The sequence below is a fragment of the Geotrypetes seraphini genome, chromosome 11 (assembly GCF_902459505.1).
Source record: "Geotrypetes seraphini chromosome 11, aGeoSer1.1, whole genome shotgun sequence".
Lineage (NCBI taxonomy): Eukaryota > Metazoa > Chordata > Amphibia > Gymnophiona > Dermophiidae > Geotrypetes > Geotrypetes seraphini.
This window is the reverse complement of record NC_047094.1, coordinates 61,377,291-61,397,062: the sequence shown is the minus strand read 5'-3', so window position 1 is coordinate 61,397,062 and position 19,772 is coordinate 61,377,291. Positions and strand designations below refer to the sequence as shown.

The following is a 19,772-nucleotide window of genomic DNA, read 5'->3' as shown; positions in this document are numbered from 1 at the left end:
AAATCAAACGAGAATGCAAGACGGGCAATGTAATAATATTGGGAGACTTCAATTTCCCGAGGATAGACTGGAAACTAGGAACCTCCAACTGCGGCAAGGAGGCCAAGTTCCTGGAGGCGCTAGGGGATTGCTTCCTGGAACAAATGGTGAAAGAGCCGACAAGAGGCAACGTCACCCTGGACTTGGTGCTAAATGGCCTCACGGGACCGACAAAAGAAGTAGAAGTTACGGTACCGCTGGGGACGAGCGATCACAATGTGATCATCTTTAAGCTTGACATCGGGAATAGAAAAAGTGCCAAAACCTTAACCAAAACCTTTAACTTTAAAAAGGGCAAATACGATCGCATGAGAGCCATGGTGAAACAACGACTCAAGAAAAAGGTGGATAAAATTGAAACAGTAGACCAGGCATGGTCCCTACTGAAAAGTACTATCACAGAAGCACAAAACCTACACATTCCGAGGATCTCCAAGGAAGGGAGAACAAAAGGTAAGGGAGAACCGGCATGGCTTACCAGACAGGTGAAGGAAGCCATAAAAGAAAAGAAGGACTCTTTCAAAAAATGGAAACACATCAAAACGACCGAAGCATGGAAAAAACATAAAGACGAACAGAAGAAATGTCACAAGGCGGTGAGGGATGCCAAAAAGGACTATGAAGAAAAAATAGCGCAAGAGGCCAAGAACTTCAAGCCCTTCTTTAGATACGTGAAAGGGAAAAAACCCGCAAAAGAGGCGGTGGGACCCCTGGACGACCAGGGAAGAAAAGGGTACATTAAGGAAGATAAACAAATTGCGGACAAACTAAATTCCTTCTTTGCGTCTGTCTTTACGGAGGAGGATACTGCAAAAATACCAGAGGCAATGAAAGTGTTTAATGGAGTAATGGAAGACAGCCTCACCACAGTTGAAGTGGAGTTGGACCAGATATACTACCAGATCGACAAACTTAAAAGTGACAAATCCCCTGGACCGGATGGAATTCATCCGAGAGTCTTAAAAGAATTGAAGATTGAAATCGGAGAGTTATTGCAAAAACTCACCAATCTGACAATCAGAACTGGACAGATACCAGATGACTGGAAGATAGCGAATGTCACGCCAATTTTCAATAAAGGATCGAGATGAGAACCGCGCAACTACAGACCAGTGAGCCTTACGTCTGTCCCTGGAAAGATGGTTGAAGCACTGATCAAGGATAGCATAGTCCGGCACTTAGATACACACGACTTGCTGAAACCCAGTCAACATGGGTTCAGGAAAGGGAAATCATGTTTAACGAATTTGCTTCAATTTTTTGAGACCGTGAACAAGCAAATTGATAGTGGAATGCCGGTGGACATAATTTATTTGGACTTCCAGAAAGCATTCGACAAAGTTCCGCATGAAAGACTTCTCAGGAAACTACAAAGCCATGGAATAGAGGGAGATATACAAAGGTGGATAGGCAAATGGCTGGAAAACAGGAAGCAGAGAGTGGGCATAAATGGGAAGTTCTCAGACTGGGAGAAAGTGACTAGTGGTGTGCCCCAGGGCTCGGTACTTGGGCCGATTCTATTTAATATATATATCAATGACCTGGAAGGCGGAATATCCAGTGAGATCATTAAGTTTGCAGACGACACAAAGCTATGCCGGGAAATCAGATCGCAGGAAGATAGCGAGGAACTCCAGAGCGACTTGTATCAGCTAGAGAAATGGGCAGAGCAATGGCAGATGAAGTTCAACGTGGAGAAATGCAAAGTAATGCATTTAGGTAGTAAGAATAAGGAACACGAGTATAGAATGTCAGGAGCAACTCTGGGTAAGAGCGAACAAGAAAAGGACCTGGGTGTACTGATAGATAGGACCCTGAAGCCGTCGGCACAATGTGCGGCAGCGGCAAAGAAAGCAAACAGAATGTTGGGCATGATAAAGAAAGGAATCACGAGTAGATCGGAGAAAGTCATAATGCCGCTTTATAGAGCAATGGTCAGACCACACTTGGAATACTGTGTACAACATTGGTCTCCCAACCTAAAGAAGGATATAAAACTGCTGGAGAGGGTGCAGAGACGAGCAACGAAACTAATAAGAGGTATGGAGAAATTGGAATATGAGGAACGACTCAAGAAACTAGGATTGTTCTCCCTTGAGAAGAGGAGGCTGCGAGGGGACATGATAGAGACGTTCAAAATACTGAAAGACATCGATAAAATAGAGCAGAAAAACAAATTATTTACATTGTCCAATGTGACACGGACAAGAGGACATGGTTTGAAGCTAAGGGGTGACAAGTCCAGGACAAATGTCAGGAAGTTCTGCTTTACGCAGCGAGTGGTGGACGCATGGAATGCTCTTCCACAGGAGGTTATTAAGGAATCCACTGTGCTAGGATTCAAAGGCAAATTAGATGCACATCTCCTTATGAGAGGCATAGAGGGATATGGGTGATTAGAACAATCAGGTGTATACCTGACTGGGCCTCCGCGTGTGCGGATCGCCGGACTCGATGGACCATGGGTCTGATCCGGAGATGGCAATTCTTATGTTCTTATGTTCTTATTATATTGTCTATTATCATTAATCCCTGATTTCTTTGATATTGCCTTTATATGATTGTCCTTGATTGTTCTTATGACCCTTGTACACCTTTTTCCTTTTTGTATTTCACTAAAACTCAATAAAATTTCAAGTTTAAAAAAAGAAATTGAATCCTGAAAAAACTAAACTCTTTTAGCCATTCCTACTGACAAGATTAAAGAATCAATACATTTTAATGGCCTGGACTATCCTATACTAGGAGTGACTTTAGATCGACATCTCACTTTAGAACAGCATACAGATTTGTTACTCAGGAAATGTTTCTCATCTCTCTGGAAACTACGAACAATTAAGAAATATTTTGATACAGTTTCCTTTCGTCTGTTGGTTCAGTCATCGATATGGAGTATCCTTGACTATTAGAACATAAGAAGTTGCCTCCATTGGGTCAGACCAGAGGTCCATCTCGCCCAGCGGTCCGCTCCCACGGTGGCCCATCAGGTCCGCGACCTGTGAAGTGGTTTCTGACCACTTCTATAACCTACCTCAAGTTCTATCTGTACCCCTCTATCCCCTTATCCTCCAGGAACCTATCCAAACCTTCCTTGAACCCCTGTACAGAGTTCTGGCCTATCACATCCTCCGGAAGCAATATAATTTACTTGGGTGCCTATAAAGAAAATTTTCAAAAAACAATGGCCCCAAAGCCCTTTAAATCTCAGGGCCATTAGCACCAAGCAGCCGCTAGCACAGCTTTGTAAAAGAGGCCATTAGAGTGGTTCAAAACACTGCTGTTCGATTGATTTTTGGTTTGAAAAAATGGGAACATGTTACTCCTATTACCAAAAATTACATTGGTTACCGATAGAGGCCAGAGTTTTATTCATATCTGCTTCAAATCAATTTTCAGTATGTCTCCAGATTACCTTGTTTCCCATTTCTCTTTAAATTACTCAAACAAGCCTACACGTAAAGTCCAGTTATTTACTTACCCTCATGCCAAATTATGCCATTTTAAGATATTTTTAGAGAGCTCTCTCACTTTTCAGGCAGCTAAATTGAATATCTGGTTTGGCAAAATTATGCTAGAAGTTCCATCTTACTATAATTTTAGAAAATTACTAAAAACACAACTATTTGATAAATTTGTAATTTAAGTGTACTTTTAATCTATGGGCATTATGTATCTTCTAGAAATAGCTTTTCTTGTATTGTAAATCGGTTGGATGTTAAGCCTTATCTTGCTGTGAACCGCCTAGAACCTTTTACTGGTTTGGCAGTATACAAGAAATAAATCATTATTATTATTATTATTATCTTGAATTTTTAGCAATTTTTTTTTTCTTTTCAAAAGCTCCCTGCACTTCCAAAATTCAGTTTTTCCTCAAAATTGGTTAGGATGTAGTTCTTGGGCTCTTCTACCCCAAATTCTTGCCAGGGATGTTGTTCTTTTAGGAGACTTCAACATGCCTGATGTAGACTGGAACACTCTCTCAGCGACAACTTGTGATAGCAGGAGGATATTGACGTCCATGAAGGGAGTACGGCTCAAACAAATGGTACTAGAGCCCACCAGGGCCCAGGCCATCCTGGACCTGGTACTTACGAACGGGGAAAGCGTCTCGGAGGTCTCGGTGGGAGAAACGCTAGCCACCAGTGATCATAACATGGTATGGTTTAACCTTAAGAAAGGCTTCCCTAGATCACAAACAAAAACAAGGGTACTCAACTTCCGGGGCACTGACTTCGCACGCATGGGAGATTTCGTCCATCAGAAGCTGCAGGTTCAAGAAGAAACTGATAATGTGGAAGCTATGTGGTCAACCTTGAAATCGACTCTTCACGAGGCAACTATCCGCTACATAAAATCGGTATCTAAACAACAAAGGAAAAAGAAACCCCAATGGTTCACTGATGAGGTCTTGTACCTCGTCAAGGAGAAGAAAAGAGCATTTCTCTCATACAAACGCACCGGGGAAAAGGAAGCAAACATTGAATACAGGACAAAGTCTACAGCGGTCAAAACAGCAGTCAGGAAGGCCAAGCTTCAAATGGAAGAAACTCTAGTGAAGAACATTAAGAAAGGGGACAAATCCTTCTTCAGGTACATTAGCGACAGAAAAAAGAACACAAACGGGATAACACGCCTTAGAACGCCAGACGGGGATTATGTGGAAACAGACTCCGATAAAGCCAAACTACTGAATGATTATTTCTGTTCAGTCTTTACCTGTGAGGCACCAGGGCACGGGCCACGGCTGGAAACAAAGCAAAGCATGGAAGACCCATTTCAGGATTTTGAGTTCACAACTGCTGATGTTTACAGAGAACTGTCAAGACTCAAGGTGAACAAAGCCATGGGACCGGACAATTTGCACCCAAGAGTGCTCAGAGAGCTATGCGATGTTCTGGCAAAACCGTTTGCCATGCTCTTCAATCGCTCCCTAAGTACGGGGAGAGTCCCCCTGGACTGGAAAACAGCTAACGTCGTTCCTCTGCACAAAAAGGGTTGCAGAGCAGAGCCTGCGAATTACAGACCGGTGAGTCTCACATCAATAGTGTGTAAACTCATGGAAACTCTACTTAAGGGTAAATTAGACACGATATTGGATGAGGAGAATCTGAGGGATCCCTGCCAACATGGATTCACTAGGGGCAGGTCATGCCAATCCAATCTTATCAGCTTCTTTGATTGGGTGACAGGAAAGCTAGACTCGGGAGAGTCTCTGGACATAGTGTACTTGGATTTCAGTAAAGCTTTTGACAGTGTCCCACACCGTAGACTATTAAACAAGATGAAATCAATGGGGTTAGGTGAGAAACTAACTGCATGGGTCAATGATTGGCTGAGTGGAAGACTTCAGAGGGTGATGGTCAATGGCACCCTCTCTGAGACTTCGGAGGTGACCAGCGGAGTGCCGCAGGGCTCAGTCCTGGGACCATCCCTTTTCAACATATTCATAAGGGACTTGACCCGAGGGCTTCAGGGAAAAGTAGCACTGTTTGCCGACGATGCCAAACTGTGTAATACAGTAAGCGAAAGCAATCTCAAGGATAGCATGATGCAGGATCTGATCACATTGGAAAACTGGTCCGCGATATGGCAGCTGGGCTTCAATGCTAAGAAGTGTAAGGTCATGCATCTCGGCAGCAGAAATCCATGCAGAACATACACCTTGAATGGAGAAACACTAGCTAGGACTTCAGAAGAACGGGACTTGGGAGTAATCATCAGTGCAGACATGAAGGCTGCCAAACAAGTAGAGAAGGCCTCATCCAAGGCAAGGCAAATGATGGGATGTATCAATAGAAGCTTCATTAGCTGCAAACCTGAAGTCATTATGCCACTTTACAGAACCATGGTGAGACCTCATCTGGAATACTGTGTGCAATTCTGGAGGCCACATTACCGTAAAGATGTGCTTCGAGCTGAGTCAGTCCAGCGGATGGCCACTAGGATGGTCTCCGGACTCAAGGGTCTCTCATACGAAGAAAGACTGGGCAAATTGCAGCTCTATACTCTAGAAGAGCGCAGGGAAAGGGGTGACATGATAGAGACATTTAAGTACGTCACAGGTCGTGTCGAGGTGGAAAATGACATATTCTTTCCCAAGGGACCCTCGGTCACAAGGGGACACCCGCTCAAACTTAGAGGAGGGAAATTTAGTGGTGACACCAGGAAGTATTTCTTCACAGAAAGGGTGGTGGATCAGTGGAACAAACTTCCGGAGCAGGTGATCAGAGCCACCAGCGTGCTCGACTTTAAGAATAAATGGGACGTCCACGTGGGATCCCTGCGAGGGTTAAGTTAAGGAGCTGGGTCATTAGCACTCGGGCTTAAATGGGGTGGGTCAGTAGAGTGGGCAGACTTGGTGGGCTGTAGCCCTTTTCTGCCGTCATCTTTCTATGTTTCTATGCTTCTAACTTTTGAGCCTCAGGAGTGTCCTTATGCCATGCGGCCCAGAGAGGCACGAGTAGCCAGCTTAACCTCTCCCCTGCATTACCAGATGAACAAAAAAGGTGACTAACCCATTGGGGTAGCCGCCTCTATTTTTGGGGTTTGTAAATTATGCCAGTCCCACGCAAAAGGATGCATGTGCCCCGCAGCCCAAGAAGCACAAATTACTTATCACAGGGTGACTCCTGCATTCTTCTTTGAATTTATTACCTTTTTTTATGGAAGGCATTTCAGGAGAGCCATGAATCTCCCACATAGTTGATGTGCGTCAGAATTGCTTCCTCAAGTCATAGCCTCCCAGGGTGCATCTACTTCACAGTCGGCTGCTTCTCAGGACTTGGAGATCTGTTAGCAGGAGATTTAGAGGATGGTGATACTCTTACTCTTGCTTTATTGTCTACGGATGCGGCTCCTCTTTCAGGGGACCTGGGACTTACACTTGCACTTTAGATCCTATTTTGGCTTTATACCCTGGGGACGATCCCATAGTTCTGCGTTTATTTAAATCTGCTGTCTTACCAGATCTCATATCATTGTCTCCGCATGAGCTCAATTTGGACATGCAGCCAGCTCCTTCTGCCTCCTCTCTCATGTGTGGTGTGTGGGTTCAGTCATCTGCATTTCCCTGGCATTCAGACATTAATGTCTTGATTTTGGAGCAATGGGATTCTCCTGAAGGTTCTCTTAAAGTAGTGAGAGCCATGTTATGTCTGTATCCTATGGCTTAGGAGTGTCAGCAGCTATTTAGTCAGCCTAAAGTTGATTCTTTGGTTACACAGGCTACCGAGTGCACCTATCTTCTGAGCGAAAGTGGCATTGTGCTCAAGGATATGCAGGACTGCCGAGTAGATGTAGTGCTCAGGAGACTTTTTGAGGTAGTGACTTTGGGAGTCGTAGCTGCCTCAGCGGCGTCCTTTGTTACATGCTTTTGATTGTCCAGGCTGTGCACTCTGGAGAGTGAGGGGGATGAACCTCCCCTTCAGTTGCTCTTATTTGGTGTGGATTATGTAGCTGACACTCTGATATTATTTGTGTCCTGGGTAAAGCTTCAGCTTATTTAATTTCTATTCATAGAATGCTCTGGATCAGACAATGAGCTGGTGATTTCACCTTTAAAACTACTCTTGCCAGACTTCCTTATACAGGGCAGTTATTATTTGATAAAGGCCTGGATGATCTCAAGAACTCGGTGGTGGGCCCTTGCCCCAAGACCCTACCTGATAGTAGACCTGGAACTGCTAGGGGCTCAGAGCATTCTAATTTTCGTGGCTCCAGGCGCTCGAGAATATTCCACTTACACCTCACAGAGGTTCTCCCGGGGCTACAGGCAAAGATTCTTCAGTTCCAGGTGTGGTCAGGCCTCAGCACCCCATGCTGTGCCCTCCAGCAAGAAATCGCAATGATGCCAGGTCGAGGGAGGTTCTTCTCCACATAGGGGGCAGACTCTCTTGGAATTCCTGCAGGCCTGGGCTCAGATCACATCTGACCGTTGGGTTCTGGACATCATTTAGCCCAGCTACAAGCTGGAATTTGCCCAGCTTCTGACAGATTGGTTTGTGGACTCTCCCGCAGGGAGCCCGAAAAAAGTGGTCAAAGTACAAGCCACTATGAGAAGTTTGCTTGATATTCAGGTCATAGAATCTGTCTCACTCGAAGACTTGGACCCTGTGAGATACTCCATATATTTTATCATGCCAAAGAAAGGCTCTGAAGATTGTAGACACATTCTGGACTTTACATGAATGCAGTGCTCGGAGTTCTGTGCTTTCGCATGAAGACAATTTGCTCTGTCATAGCGGTGTTGTCCCCGGGAGAGTTCCTAGCCTCCCTAGATCTAGCAGAGGCCTACTTGCATGTTTCAATTTTCCTAGACCAAAAATATTTCTCCGGTTTCATGTCCTAGAAAATCATCATCAGTTTTCAGCTCTGCCCTTTGGTCTGGCGACAGCTCCCACCACCTTCACCAAAGTGATGGTGGTGGTTGCAGCTCACCTAAGCAAGATGGAACCTAGATGACTGGTTGATCAGAGCCCCTTGACTGAGGGTCAGCACACAGTGGATGAGATGATTTGAGTCCTGGAGAAGCTGGGATGGATTGTCAACTACCAAAAGAGCAATTTGACTCTGACTCTATCCCTGGAGTATCTAAGAGTTTTGTTCAACAGGGCTTCTGGCTGCATCTTTCTTCCAGAGGCACGCAGATAGAAGCTGTGCTCTGATTTCTTGTCTCTTGGACAAGTGTTATGCAGATGGCCAGGGGGGTAACTGAAACTCTGCATACTACTGATATGTCTCCTCAAGTCTGCTTATCTGATCTGGGTGTTGCCAAGATAACATCAAAGGTTTCCACAACGAGTATCTGCTATCTTGACCTTTTTGACCTGGGAGTTGCCCAAACCGCATCAAAAGGATGGGAAGCTGATTTCTTCAACACCTCCCAGCTTAACTAACATCCTGACTTCCTTTTGCCTGCGTGTCTCTCAAATCACATCAAAAGGACAATAAAGCAACACCTCCCTGATAACATCAAAAGGACAGATGGGACACCGATCTCTGCAAACACCTCCTTGACCTAGGTGTTGTCAAAACAGAGAACAAAAGAGCAGTACCAGCTGTTTATGCTTTTGAACTCAGCAGCTTATAAGGACGGGATTCTGCTCCTAATATCAGAATCCATGACGTCTGGAGGGAGAATCCATGACATCTGAAGGGACAGTCTTTTGTCCACCCACCTATCAATTGCAAGGATTCCCAATTGTGAAGATGGTCGTTGTATGGGGTCAAGGTGATGCTATTTTATTCTTATAATTCATATACATATATATATAATAAAGTGTTATTGTTTATGCTTTATATTGTCTGTGTGCTTTTCTGAGTATCACTGATCATCCCATTTGACAGAAATTAGTGGCGGAACAACAAGTCTATGCCGTTGGCGTCTTATCCATCTTTCAAGTCCTGGGGTCCATAGTGGTTCCATGGGCGAGAGCCCACATGCGTCCTCTCCAGCACATGTTGCTCTCATGCTGGTCTTCCCAGATGGACATAATACAGAAGTGTATACTTTGGAGGTGGAGGTTCGAGCCAGCATGGCTTGGTGGCATTCGTCCTCTGTCCCTCTCAAAGGGCATGCCTCTTCGCATACCTTCCTCGGTGGTTGTAATGACAGATGCCAATCTCCTTGGCTGGGGAGCTCATTACAACCATTGTCCAATCTAGGGACATTGGATGCCTTCTGATGAAGTGGTCAATCAACATATTAGAACTCTGTGCAATTCAGTTGGCTCTGTGATATAAATTATAAAGGATTCTGGAAGGTCAAGCGGTCAGTCTTCTCTGACAGTGCTACTGCAGTGACATATATCAGTCATCAGGGAGGCACCAAAAGTACATCTCTAAGTCTGGGAGCCTGCATGCTCTTCCACTGAGCGGAGCGTCATCTCCAGGCACTATCAGCAGCGCATGTTACAGGAGTGGACAATGTTCAAGCAGACTTCCTCAGACAGACATTGAATCCGGGCAAGTGGATGCTGTCTTTGGTAGCATTTCAAGCCATTGTTCATCACTGGGGTCATCTACACTTCAACCTCATGGTGACGATGAAGAACAAGAAAGCAGTCGGGTTCTTCAGTCAAAGATTTGAACCCAGAAGTGAGGGTCTCAACACTCTAGTTCAGCCATGACCTCAGGACATCCTGTTTATATGTCTTTCCTTCCTGGCCCATGATAAGCTGTACCCTTGAACAGATTGCAACTCATCAGGGAAAGGTCATTCTGGTGGCTCCAGATTGGCCTCACAAGTCGTAGTATAAACAGCAGGGGGTGCTGTTTATGGGACGGTAATGGGAATGGATGTCAGGACATAAGTGCAGTATTTTTTTGTGAAGTTTTTCTACAAAAGCGCCAGTTTTTCGTATGATTCTGGGTAATTCTAGTTAGATGATTCTGTGTTAGTTAAGGACCGTGCCCAAATAGAAGCGTACAGAAAAACAGGTGAATAAAAATTTAAATATAATGTAGCTAAGGCCAGAGAAAAAAAACACACTAAAGATTAAAATAAGGGAAAGAATGGTGTTTTCTTGTGTATTTTGCTGTTGGGTCAGATCAGAAAGGAAACTAAAGGAATCCATTTTGGGTTCTCTGTGTTTACTATAGCTGCTCTGTCTTTGGACACCATATTGGGCCAGTGATTAGTTTTCGGTCTTCTTTGTCCTCTCTGAGTTTTCCCGCTCCCAGCAGCGTGGTGTTAATTAATACCACATGTGCTTGCTTTAGTCTGGTAAAGAAGGATAACGTGTCTCAAACTGAATTGGATGTAGTTTTGAATGAAAATTATGATTTATTGAATGGAAAAGCTTGGCCAGGCAAAGTATGAATGAAACAAGCAAGTGACTAGAGTGATTTATGTATGACTGGGTAGTTTGAACAAAAGGAATAAGTTTTGAAAAACATATTTATATATTTTTGGAACCTAAAAAAGAAATCCTACAGCAGCATCTGGAAGTAATTAGAGTCAGTCTCAAGAATAGGAAGGGGGGGCATTGGAAGCCCACGCTTAGCACTGTGTCAGTGTAACATGAAGCTGTCCGTTCAGGGAGAGGGAGGGGGACCTGCCCTCCCCTCCTCCTCCAGAGTAAGGTTTCTTAAATCTGTCAGCTTAGGAAGAGAGTTTTTCCTTTAGGGCTGAGAATTTCTCAGCACCATGTTAATAATTGTAGATTCTCTTGAATACGTTATGTTAATTCAGAAATCAAATGTAGAAACATAGAAATTGACGGCAGAAAAGGGCCATAGCCCATCGAGTCTGCCCATACCAATGACCCACTCCCTGACTTTTACTCCCCTATAGATCCCACGTGAATATCCCATTTTCTCTTAAAATCTGACACACTGTTGGCCTCAATCACCTGCTGAGGCAGCTCGTTCCAATGATCTACCACCCTTTCGGTGAAGAAGTACTTCCTAGCATCACCTTGAAATTTCCCTCCCCTGATTTTCAGCGAGTGTCCTCTGGTTACCGAGGGCCCTGTAAGACTAAAGATATCATCTTTCACCTCTATACGTCCCGTGATATACTTAAAGGTCTCAATCATGTCCCCCCTCTCTCTTCGCTCCTCCAGTGAGTACATCCACAGTTTTTTTTAGCCTTTCTTCATACGTGAGATCCCTGAGCCCCAAGACCATCCTGGTAGCCATTCGCTGAACTGACTCAATTCTCAACACATCTTTCCGATAGTGTGGTCTCCAGAATTGAACACAATACTCGAGATGAGGTCTCACCATGGATCTGTATAGTGGCATTATGACTTCAGGTTTTCTGCTGACAAAACCCCTACGGATGCAACCCATCATTTGTCTTGCCCTGGACGATGCCTTCTCCACCTGATTGGCAGCCTTCATATCATCGCTAATGATCACTCCTAAATCACGTTCCACCGTGGTCCTGGACAAGGTTTCACCATTTAGTGTGTAAGTTCTGTGTGGATTTTTTTTGCCTAGGTGCATTACTTTACATTTTTTAGCATTGAAGCCTAGCTGCCAAGTTGATGACCACTGTTCCAGCTGCCGTAGGTCCTGCGTCATAAAGTCCGGAACACTGCTTTTGCCTATTATGTTGCATAGTTTGGCGTCGTTGGCAAATAGTGATACTTTTCCTCTAAGCCCTTGGGTCAAATCTCCTATGAATAAATTGAATAGAATCGGCCCTAAGACGGAGCCCTGAGGTACTCCACTTGTCACTGATGACGTTTTGGAGGGGGTACCGTTTACCATCACCCTTTGAAGCCTACCATCTAGCCAATCCTTTACCCATGTAGTGAATGTATCCCCTAATCCCATCGATTTTAGTTTGTTCAACAGCCTGCGGTGTGGGACGCTATCGAAAGCTTTGCTGAAGTCCAAATATATCACATCCAGGGACTCCCCGGCATCCAGATGACTGGTCACCCAGTCAAAGAAGTCAATCAGATTAGATTGGCAAGACCTTCCCCTGGTAAATCCGTATTGGTGTGGATCACGTAAATTTTCTTCGTCTAGAATTTTGTCGAGTTTCTGTTTGATCAGTGTTTCCATGAGTTTGCACACTATGGATGTACTGTTCTAAACTTTTAAACATGGAAACATGGAGGGATTTATTTTTCTTTGTCTAAACTTTTAAGACCACCTCTTTGGTGAATTGTTATTGGTTGTTATACTGATGATGTCACTGAGCCAAAAGTTATATAATAGAATGACCAGAGATATGAGACCGAGACCGTTATGAGAAGGCCAGCATTTGGCCACTATGACGATCTCCCATTAGCGCAACCGTTAAGCAATAATTATGCTGACGCTTTTGATCTCATAATGGAAAAATAGAAACAATAATTCAATAAATCTTGGTTATAATTTTAAAAACCTTGCGCTGGTGTCATTTTGCATGTGTTATTAATTTCAAACCTGAAGCTTTCACAAAGGCGTCGATGTCCCTTGCTCAGTATGCAGATCTGATATGTCTTCAGACAGGCCAAGGACTCTGGTTACAGGTGCATTCAGACCTCCTTTTGCAGGGTCCAGAATGCATGGAGGTCCAAATCACTTTGCTCTTATGGGCGTGGCTATTGAACAGGAAGTGTTAGAGTGCAAAGGGTACTCAAAGCTGGTTATTGCCACTCTTCTCAAGTCTAAGCAATCTCCGCCTACACTAAAGTGTGGACGACTTTTCAGCATTGGTGCGCCCAAGAGCATATGGAGCCATTCTCAGCTCCGGTTTTGGTAGTGTTGGTGTTTCTCACAGACAGTTTTGACAAAGGCCTCACTGTGGCTTCCCTTTGGGTCCAAATCGCAGGGCTTTCTTGTTTCAAGGCTCGAGACCACAGACCTGGTTTTCCTCTTATTTTTAGGATCGTAACTTTCAAGTAAGCTTTAATAATTCTATATCTACTACCATATCTCAAAAATACGGTATACCCCAAGGCTCTGTTTCCCCCCTGTTCTCTTTAATGTTTTCTTAGCCCCTTTGCTAACACTTGCTCAATCTATAGGATTCACCATCTTTGCTTATGCAGATGACCTTTAACTGCTCCACCCTCTAAACCCTAATATTAAAGACGACATTCAAGAATTAAATCTCTAATTGACCAAAATTAGCCTGGCTTTATCAAAATATGCTTCTGTTGAATGTTACAAGTATACCTTTCCTGCCTCCAATAAAGATTCTGCTCTGGTTCAGACGGCTACAAAGGTTAAAATACTAGGAATAATCTTGGAACAAAATGTAACTTTTCATGAACAAATCAGCTCAGTCATTCAGAAATGCTTCTTTAAATTAAAACTTATAAATTCAATCACTTCACTTCCCCCCCAACACACTCACATCTATAAACATTCTCATTCATTCTTTAAAAATATCTCATATTGACTACTACAGCTCATTGTATTAAGGCATTACACAGAATGAAATCCAACAATTACAAATTCTGCAAAATACAGCTATTAAATTTGTTTATCATGCAAAAAAATTTGACCACGTCGCCCCCCCTATTGTGCGATGCATATTGGCTTCCCGTATCACATTGCATATAACCTTCAAAATTCTCATTCTCACTTACAAAACCAAATACACCAAGATTCCAATCTTTATTGACAAACATCCGATTCCCTATTCTTCAATTAGAATACTACACTCCAACAATCAAAATCTATTAGTACCGTAATCCCTTCCACTCACGAAATATTCTGATTCCACCCAAAAGGCCATCTTCTCCGAGACTGCACCTACATTTTGGAATGCTCTTCCTCTTCACATAAAATTAAAACCCGCCCAAGAAAAATTCTGATCAAAAAGCCAAACCTTCCATTTTTTAGACACCTTCAATACCTGAGCCCCTCACCACTCCATTCAAGGACTTCTTTATAGCACAACTCAAAACACTTCTTTAGAAGTGACCCCTTCCTTCTAGTACTAACCAACCCTTCTCCCCATTTAAATTTTTTTATCTTAATGTATTTTTTTCACTCCCTAATGTACCTTTCCTCCTGTCTTGTAACCCCCTTATTATAGCAAATTTTATTTGTATTTGAATATTTTATTTTATACTGCATTTTGTATATATTACTTACTGTAAACTATCTAGATCAGTGTTCTTCATCCACCAGTCCGCAGAAATTTTCTGCTGGTCCGCAGGGCCGGCACATCTATCAGGCCCATGATAGTGCTCTTCAGCCGCCAGTCCACAGTGCAATCAACGCGGCATCTTCGGGCCGGCTCCCTGAGTACTGCAGTGCACAAAGCCATGAGAAAAGGATCCTAGGCGCGTCCTGCGCCTGCGTCACAACGTCAAAGGAAAGGCTTCCAGATGAGGTGCAGAATGCACGCTGTCCACAGCTTTGTGCACTGCAGCACTCAGCGCTCCGAGAGAGCGAGACCAGAAGGCTTTGAGCATGCGCAAATGCTCAAAGCCTAGTCCAGCCCAGCGCAGGAAGAAGGAAGATCTCTCTCGCACCGCCCAGCCCAGCCCAACCCAGCGAGGGAGGATCTTCGGGCACTGGCACATCCTGTGCATTGGTGCTGGTGCCGGTGCCCAATCGGGTAAGAGATGTTTTGTGGTGCTCGGGGGGATGTAGGATCGCGGGGGAGGGGGGGGAGGATGCCGGTTCGCAGGGGGGATGCCGGATCGGATTGAAAAAAAAAAGTTGTAAAACGCGCTCACACGTATAACGCGCACGGTTATGCACGGTTTGTAAAAATTGTGTATAACGCACGCGTTATATGCGTGAAAATACGGTAACTAAGGCCAGTACTGGGCTGACTACTGGTCTGTGTCTGTATGTATATGGCCTTTTGGAAGAGGATGGGCTGGGGAGGGCTTCAATGGCTGGAAGAGTGTAGATGGGCTGGAGTCAGTTTTGACTATTTCGGCGGTTGGAACCCAAGCACAGTACCGGGTAGAGCTTTGGATTCTTGCCCAGAAATAGCTAAGAAGGAAAAATTTAAAAAATTTAAATTGAATCAAGTTGGGCAGACTGGATGGACCATTCGGGTCTTTATCTGCTGTCATCTACTATGTTACATGGAGGGAGAGAGACAACAACGTAGGAGTAATGCTTTTATTTTTTTATTTAGTGATTAATTTACAACTGCTGTCTGTTCAGGAAGAAATGCATTTGTTTCTTTTCCTCTGGGGGTTGTACTGCTTGCAGAGTCTTGCGTCTTAGGGTTTGTTTGTAAATATTAGTATTTTTCGTTTTTGGTCCTGCATTTGCATGGGGTTATCTGTTTTCAGGTAGGAATGAATGTTGAAAAGCATACAGTGTGCTTTGTGTATTTTAATTTTGTGGTTAACCATTTTGTGTTGTAAATACAAGTATATTGTGTGTGTGTGTGTGTGTGTGTGTGTGTATACATATACATATATAGTGGTACCTTGGATTATGAGCATAATCCGTTCCAGGAGCATCCTCGTAATCCAAAATGCTCGTTTATCAAAGCGAGTTTCCCCATAGGAAATAATGGAAACTCGCTTTGATGCGTTCACCCCCTCCCCCCCCCCCACGAGAACCAGCATTGCTCCCCACGAAGGCCCCCCCCTGTGATCCGGCGCCCCCCCTGCGATCTGGCACCCCCCCCCCCCCCCCCGCCACAATCCGGCAACCCCCCCCCGCCGCTTCTTACCCTCATCTGGGCACCGGCATGTCCTGTGCTTGGTGCCGGTGCCCGAAGATCTGCCTCCTCTTCTGCTGGGCCTTGAGCATGCTCAGATGCTCAAGGCCCAGCAGAAGAGGAGGCAGATCTTCGGGCACCAAGCACAGGACATGCCGGTGCCGGTGCCCGGATGAGAGTAAGAAGTAGTGGGGGGATGCCGGATCGCATCGGGGGGGGGGGGTGCCGGATCGCGGGGGGCGCTCATAAATCGAGCCATGCTCGGTTTCCGAGGCACCGATTTTGCAAATGTTTTGCTTGTCTCGCAAACCGGTGCACTCGTAAACCGAGGTACCACTGTATGTGTGTATGTATATGTGTATAGAATTGTATTTACAACACAAATATAATTGTATTTACAACACAAAATATATATATGAAAAATGAATGGGAAAAATGGTGTTATAATTAGTATTATTATGGGGGTGGGGTCTGGTGCGAAAATTGGGTGAAGTTGGCCATGATTTAGCCCAGTGTTCTTCAACTGCCGGTCTGCAGACCAGTGCTGGTCCACAAAATAATTATTTTATTCTGCTGGTCCATAGGTGTCAATAGGTTGAAGAACACTGGTCTTGATAATCTCTGATAGACAGTATATCAAATGAAAAATAAACTTGAAACCTACGCTGGAGTCTCATAGAGACATCGCCAGATTTCTGAAGGGTACTCTCTGCATCAGAGTAGACCACCAATCAAACCACTGTTCCTTTCATGGGACTTTTTCTACGTGTTCTCACCAAAGCCCTGTTCAAGCTGCTGGAAGGAGCATCCCTCCTGGATTTGATGCTAAAGGCAGTTTTTCTGGTAGCGGTGACCTCTGCAAGATGCGTCTCGGAACTCCAGGCCCTTTTTTGTAGATATCCTTTCCTTAAAATATCGGAGACTGGAGTCTGTGCACACTGTTCCTTTTTTGCCGAAGGTAGTTTTGACGTTTCATGTTAATGAGGAGGGTCGCTTATCTGTATTCTAATCTACTGGTTCTAAGAAATAGGACCTTATTTTGAAGTTGGATGACAAGAGTGCTTCTTCGCTATCTAGAGGTCACTAATGCATTCAGACTCTCTGACCATCTTTGTGTGCTGACTCATTCCATTAAGCGTGGTGCGCCTACTTCCATGGCCATGATTTCCAGATGGATTTGTAAGGCCATTTCATCAACCTACATTGTTTGTGTGAAACAGTCTCCTGTTTCTGTCGAGGCACATTCGACCATGAGTGTAGCTTCGTCATTGGCTGAAGCTAGGGCAGTCTCCCCTGAGGAGATTTGTAGGGTGGCAGCTTGGTCTAATCTGTATATGTCTGCTAAATTTTACAGGGAGAACGTGGCAGCAGGAGAGGACTCTGCCTTTGTTTCCTCAGTGTTACGGGCCCTAGATTTCTGGGACTGCTTTTGTACGTCCTGCTTGTCCAGAATGATGCACCTATTGCACTGGAAAATGAGATTTACGTCTTTACATTGATAATATCTTTTCCAGTAGATAGGTTTGTCATTCTGGACCCCCGCCCTGTCGTTCCTGTGCCTGCCTAATGTCTCAATCTGTTTGTTCTTTTCCAAGGCTGTTTCTTGGATGCCAGTCATCCCTTTGAGCCCTGAAGAATGCTGTATAGTATATTTTTAGTGTCTACAGGGATACTTCCTGAGCTCCTTTGATGTTGCTGTTGGCAGTTAATTGTTCACTGATGGTTACGTATTACTGTGTTTGAGCAGAACAGTGTATTTATATGGGAAATTCCCTAATTTTCTTTACTTCATATACTTTGGTTGGAGCTTTTGTAAGCTTGGGTACTAACTGCAGGTGGCAGTAGAGCTCCCGGTGAAGTAGAAGGATCACAGAAAAAATTTGGAGTGGATTCCTTCTGTATATGGCTCTCTACCACAGGGACAGAACCCGCTTGTCCGGAATGACATACCTACTGTATCTACTGGAAAAGATATCAAAGTAAGGACATAATCTCTTTATCTGCCTGACTTACGGTAAGTTTCTAATTAACATTTAAGAGAGGCATTTCATGTAAAATGAAATTCAATAGCTTTTACATTTTTCAATGGATAACTTAATTTAGAACTTTCCTGTATGTATGTGAAGTGAATTTTCCTTAATTAAGGTGCACCGACTACATTCAGCATATTGGATCGGCATTAGCCAATCTGAGCCCTTGTTCAGTTCCGCAGAGAATATACCGTCAGGCACAGAACCTCCTTCGCAGCCTACTACCATGGTCTGGCATCTCTGCAAAGACTGGCATTGAGTATAGTCGAGCAATGTGACTGGCGTGGAAGCTTGCACCTCCTACAGAAAAGAGGGTATGTATTGGGCTATAAAATATATTTGACCTGATTATCTTAAAAGGCTTATACCTCTCCCTATTCCTAGTATAAACACTGTGGCAGCAGAATCCCCCTCCAACTCTTTCCCATGCCTATAAAAAAAAAAATTAGCAGCAACGGATCAATTCCTCTCAACCTCTAAATTATCTTGTATGCCTCATGGATGGAAAAGGGGCTCTTAATACTGAGCCATGTGGGAGGAGTTAAGTCCTGATACTATCAAAATAATACCACCACTGTGCATACAATGAAATTTCTGGATAAAGATTTTATTCAGATGGCAAAACATGGCTACATTGGGTTTATCTCAGGTTGCATCAGAGTCTGAGAGTGGTGTGCTATTAGTGTTTAAGAAGTGCAGTGATTTGGTAACTGCTTAAAACACAATTGCTGAAGAATTTATTAGAGGTAAGTCGCACCAAACTGTCTTAATATTTTTTTAGCATCATATGTATCAGATTTTATTGCTTTATACCACTGATGCAGCCTGAGGGCGAAATATGGCCACGTTGGATTTGTTTGAATAAAATCTTTATCCAGAATTTCATTGTGCCCTTCGTTATTGTATTTTTTAGATGTTTTTGGTTTGGTTTGGTTTTGTTTTTATTCAGGCCACTTATAGGCATTAAAGAGTCAGTTCAATACAGGTCATCAAAATGTGGGCAAAATGCTAGATGTTAAGTGCTGTTTTATAACAGCATCCAGATGTCATTTCAGAATAGAGGACAAATTTGCATTTTGTATGCCATTTGGGCGCAAACACTTATGTTTGTTCAATGGCAGGCATAAATATTCTTCTGCGTGTAACTTAATATTCTGTAGATTATGCACATAAATGTAGATCCAGTCCATGCCCCATCCAAACCCTGCCCATGTTTGTCTCCCTTTGCGATTATGCATTATGCTTGTTGCACACAATGCTTACAGAATAGTGCTTGGTACACATATAGCACATACCATGTTTCCCCAAAAATAAGCCCTTACATGATTTTCGGGGTAGGTCTTAATATAAATCCTACCCCCGAATCAAGCCCTAGTCCACAGATTCACCAGCAGCAGCACCCCTTCTCCCCCGCTGTGCAGCCGACCCCCTGATTTTTTTTATTTTTTATTTTTTTTATTTATTCAATTTTTCTATACCGTTCTCCCAGGGGAGTTCTGAACGGTTTACATGAATTTATTCAGGTACTCAAGCATTTTTCCCTGTCTGTCCCGGTGGGCTCACAATCTATCTAATGTACCTGGGGCAATGGGAGGATTAAGTGACTTGCCCAGGGTCAC

At 43.9% G+C, this 19,772-nt stretch overlaps 1 protein-coding gene across 1 annotated transcript in view; it reads left to right on the top strand.

The window, feature by feature from the left end:
- Positions 1–19,772, top strand: part of NAA60 (N-alpha-acetyltransferase 60, NatF catalytic subunit) — a 224,393-nt gene that overhangs the window by 179,398 nt on the left and 25,223 nt on the right. The window contains 1 exon segment of the mRNA XM_033915110.1: positions 18,275–18,467. Coding sequence (XP_033771001.1) covers positions 18,275–18,431 — 157 coding nt within the window. The 3' untranslated portion in view covers positions 18,432–18,467.